This window comes from Bidens hawaiensis, unplaced genomic scaffold (genome assembly GCF_021521415.1).
Source record: "Bidens hawaiensis isolate Kalapana, Puna unplaced genomic scaffold, B.hawaiensis_p1.1 tig00035540_1, whole genome shotgun sequence".
In the NCBI taxonomy this organism is placed as follows: domain Eukaryota; kingdom Viridiplantae; phylum Streptophyta; class Magnoliopsida; order Asterales; family Asteraceae; genus Bidens; species Bidens hawaiensis.
Window position 1 is genome coordinate 78507 of NW_027496190.1, and position 5014 is coordinate 83520.

General features: G+C 32.8%; 1 protein-coding gene across 1 annotated transcript; it reads left to right on the forward strand.

Moving 5' to 3' along the window:
* Positions 1-4035: 4035 nt before the first annotated feature.
* Positions 4036-4641, forward strand: LOC143587518 (uncharacterized). The gene has a single exon (XM_077068788.1). The coding sequence runs from the start codon at positions 4036-4038 to the stop codon at positions 4639-4641; it is 606 nt and encodes a 201-aa protein (XP_076924903.1).
* Positions 4642-5014: the final 373 nt, after the last annotated feature.

The following is a 5014-nucleotide window of genomic DNA, read 5'->3' on the forward strand; positions in this document are numbered from 1 at the left end:
AGATTAGAAATCGCGGTATTTATCCCCATACTTTGTTTTTGGTAACTCATGATCATGTGGTTGGCAAGGTCCTTTTAGTCAATATTTTCTCCTTATCTCATCTCTTTGATTTGGATGACAATTTGAAAACTTTATTTTATCAGTGGGATCCTACAGAAGGTTATCCAAATCAATTAACGTAGGCATAGTCAAAGTAGAGATAGGACTCAGACCATCACTATTAGTAGGTGGAATTTCACTTTCTGATGGAACTTTTCTTTTTAAGAATTTGGTAGGAGTTCCTAGATGAAAACCAAATAAATCAATTTACACACAAAAAAAGGAAAAATAAAAAACAATCAACACAATTATATAAGAAGGTAAAAAATGAGTTCCTTGTTTTTGTTTTACTTGTAAAGACATCACCGGTTCACTAAACGAGCAAATCACCAATTCACTAAATGAGCTACAATGGAATTACAAAAAATATATAAAAAAGAAAGTTAGGCATGCTCGCTAGCTACAACTTACAAGACCTATAATAAAATTATAAACCAACAATTCAATTAAAAAAACTTAACTATTAACAAGATTATAAAATATTATAAGTTGAATGATTAATTAATTATTATATGGACTATTAAATTTTTGCAAACAATCAAACTTAGGTGAAGTTTGTTTTTTAAGGGGTAAAATATCTGGAGTATGCAAAACGCATCTGCAGACCTCATAGAAGAACATGTGTACCAAAGGTTTGTAGTCTGTAATAAGAAAGCTTTTTGTTTATTGACTTCTGCATGGTAATCTAACATCATCGTATGATGGTCGGGTATTTTGTATATATATTAGTGTATTAATTATGTATTTTTATTGAGTATAGTGTAAGAACTTTGGTACTTCATACGTGCTTTTGTATTTCAGGTCATTGATCGTTAAAGATGCTAAATGGGAGACCTGTATGAGCATGAAATGATATCTCGGGAAGACCGGAGCATGATATGAAGTCTTAGGAAGTTTCACAAGGAATCGGGAAGAGTATGGATGAGAAATCATAAGCCGATGCTAAATTGAACAAGATGAGTTGACAAAACACGACCAAGAAGTAAAACGAGCATATCATGAGCTAGAAAATGAGTTATGGGACCCATAATATATGAATTTTGGGTTTCTCGACGAGAGAAATCCAGTTATGAGGTTTTCTTAGGTAGAGATACGCGATTAGATGTCATATGGCCATCGCTACACGCGATGGATATAAAAACGGGAAAAATCGGGTTTTGACCTATATCTTCTATTTTACGAACCTTAATCAGTATTGACGACTTGCAGAAGCTATTAGACGATTTTGGGTGAATTCCAGGGCTACCAATCATCTCTTGATCAATCCTAATGACCTTCCTTATCATAATTGAAAATCTATCGATTACGATGCTCGGCTAGTCTTCTCCGAATCATACCCGGGATGTAAAGTTTGTATTATTTTCAGTTTTCTCATGTACTAAGAACGAATACTTTGTAACTATTATTGATTAATCTATGATTATTGATGTTTAGTATTGCTGTGCATTTAGTCGGTTTAGGTTCACGTTGATCGGAACAATTAGTTTGTCGGTTGCTATAATAACTGCTCATAGAACTGTTTTGACTAGTTAAATTCAATGAAGTATGCAATTGCCCTTAGTTGAGTCACACTGGTAGGGATTGTTTGATAACCAGTGCCGTGTGTTAGCGATTGTTGGTGCATAAGGTTTAGCTCGTTAGTCAGTCTGTGTTAATCAATGATAGTTAATCTGTTAGGTTGCATGAGATTACTGTTTGTATGCATACTTGAACCCCGGGTGTGATTTGCTTTTATTAATTGCTTGAATTTGTTAAAGTGTTTAATCAGTATTAAACTCAACCTTATTTGCTTGTGTGATCAGCACTACCAGTCATACTTCAGAATCTTAGAAATTGTTTACACAAATACATTGACCACACACTCCTCGTGGTTCGACACCCTACTTACCCTAGCTTGCTTAGGTGATTAAGAACTTGATTTAATTGTTTTTGACTAGATAGCGACGTCTAGCATCATTGTCCATTTTGTTGGTGTTGCTATGAAGGAAATATAAAAAAACAAACTATCTAAAACCAATTAGAATTGATTAAGTAATAAACAGTTAGTATATTAATATCAATAACCCCTTGAAAGTTACATGGTATTGCCAATGGCCTGGTTTTCATTTGTAGATGTTGACATGTTGGATGATAGATACGATAAGATAAGCAGAATATTAAATGCAATTGTGTTGGATCAGGTATTTATTTTACATATAGGATGCGTAAGATTTTTTACTCCATGAAAAAGGGATGTGTAAGATAAATAATAGAAGATAGGTATTTGAAATTTTAATTCAAGTTCATTTATGTGTAAACGTGTTAAAGTAAAATAATCTGATCCTATAATTTTTTTAAACCAACAATAAAATTTAAATAACTTTAGTTGGCATTAAAAGTGGAGTGAACCGTGTGATTTTCATAAATTTTTGATTTTTAATGTTTATCATAAAAAAGTAAAATTTAACGTAATTATATATCTACCATGTCTAAAAAAGGTCATCACCTTTGTTGATAAGCATGTTAATTGTATTGTTAGGTTTAAGCATGTTGATTAAAAAAAAAGTCTATAACCTCGAAAAAAAAACTTTCATGTCATGTAGTATACGGGTACATAACCTAGTGTATATATATACACACATATATATATATATATATATATATATATATATATATAAACAACACTATAATAGCAATAACGACTTTTAAAACGAATTAATTAATTATAAAAGAATCGTACCTGTTTGGGTTCGCCATTATTGCCACCGGTGTTTTATAATAGAAAATCATTTGACACATCACCATATTCAGCAACTAATCTGTGTAGATCGTCCAAAGAGTTGAAACGGGAAAGATACGAATTCTCCATATATAAATCTTGTATAACTTGAAATTATTGCCATCATGAAGATAACATAATGACCACCAAATGCCATTTCCATTATGTGTCTTACCTTCTGCAAGATACCGAAAAAACAAAATAGTTTAGTTATAGATAAGCAAGTCAGTTATGACAATTAAGTGATTAAAATAGTAAAAGATTGATGCAACTGTTGGAGCATAAATGTCTATTGCTTTAACACCAAGACTACACAATATCCAGGGGGGTGAAAGAGCATAATGTCTAGTGCTAGGGTCTTGTATTTTGTATGTAAAACTGGTTAAACTTGTATATGAATGTATATGAACATATACAGGCATATAAGAACATATACGGCGTATATGTTATACGTATTGTAAGTCTTATACGGCGTATATGTCTACACTATAAAAGGTGTCATATACGTTCATAATTAGGATATTTCCAGATTCCCATTGTACTTGATTGTCAAATCCTTTGTATTGATATCCTTTGATGATATAAAAGCTTAAAAGTTAAAGTAATTGTTTTGTTTCTCATCTCTTATTGTTTTCCGCACACTACGTTAAAGAGTAGATACAATTCGTATTGATCCTAATCCTTACAATGTCTTTTCAAATGTTATCAAAGCAATAGGCTCATACCTACTTTGAGATCACAAGGAATTATCAAAAGTTTCAACGTTGAAAACTGATTTCACAATTCCTCATGATTTCACTGTCAAAACCTATCCAATTCTTCACCACATGATCGTTTAACTATCGTTTATAACCCTACCGAATTTTAGATTCTAACAAGCCTGTTTTCATCATCAAAATTGAAAATTATGATGATATTGATATCCGTGAATAATCTAATCAATGGATAAGTTTGCACGGATAAGTTTTGTGAGCGGATAGGTCATATACAGGCGTATAAGTGACTTATAGGCTGAAGTGATACATATACGTTTAGTTGAAGACTTATACACTGGTTTATATCAATTAGTCTTATACGTTCAAGGCTTATACGTTTCTTGGGTTTCGTGCTGGACTTATACGCTAGGAAGCATACATATACGGACAGAGATGTATTTTGATTGTTTATTTTTCTCAAAAATGGGAGATTTAAATGCTTTCGTGACACATCCGTCAACTTTACTTCATAATCTTAATCTTGAGAATGAGATAGGGACATCTAATAAGCCACCGAAACTTCTCAAAATGGAAGACTATCCTAGTTGGGCTGGTAAGTTTGAAACACATGTTCAAGCTGAGAATTATGACACGCGGATTGTTGTTGAAGAAGAGTACACCACTCCAAAGAATGAAAATGGTACTAGCTATCGTTTATCAGAGAATCCTGAGGCTGACAAAGCAATCTTTCTAAGAGAGAAGAAAATGTTAAATCTGTTTCAACAAGCAATTAAAGCCGAAAATTTTCAATTACTTCATCATAATGGTTCATGTTATTCTATCTGGCAATCTCTTCTCAACAAAGACAAGGGTAATCCTAATATGATAAAGTCAAAGATGGCATTGCTTAAGAAAGAAATTTATATATTTACTATGGGGAAGGGGGAATCGTTTTCCCAATTGATTGCAATATACTGTCACCTGGTGAATGAAATGAAGAGGTTGGGTTTTGATAAACAAGAATTTGAGTACATTGACAAACTAGCCGATGCTTTACCTGACGAGTGGGAAACCTTTATTATGATCTAACAGTCTAATCCCATTGCTTATACTCGACTCACTTTAGCTCGTTTCATTGAAAATCTAGAAGCACAAGAGTTGGAATTAAAGAAAAAGTAGAAGATGAAGAGTTCATCGGTTTCTCAAGACATTGGGTTACATTTCAAAAGTTCTCAATCGGTGGTACCTCAAAATCTGAAAATCCAAACTGCTTATTGCACCGAGGGGTCTGCATTTGTGGGTAGTCTGCAAAGTGGATCTCAAACTCCATAATATTTTAGCAGTTATTCTAGAGCATAGACACCCGATCAAACCTCACAAACTTAAAGTTAAAATCCTGAGGTTTTATAGTGCAACATTGTTGTGAATATCAAGAATAACAATGGTCTGACAGCTGACAATG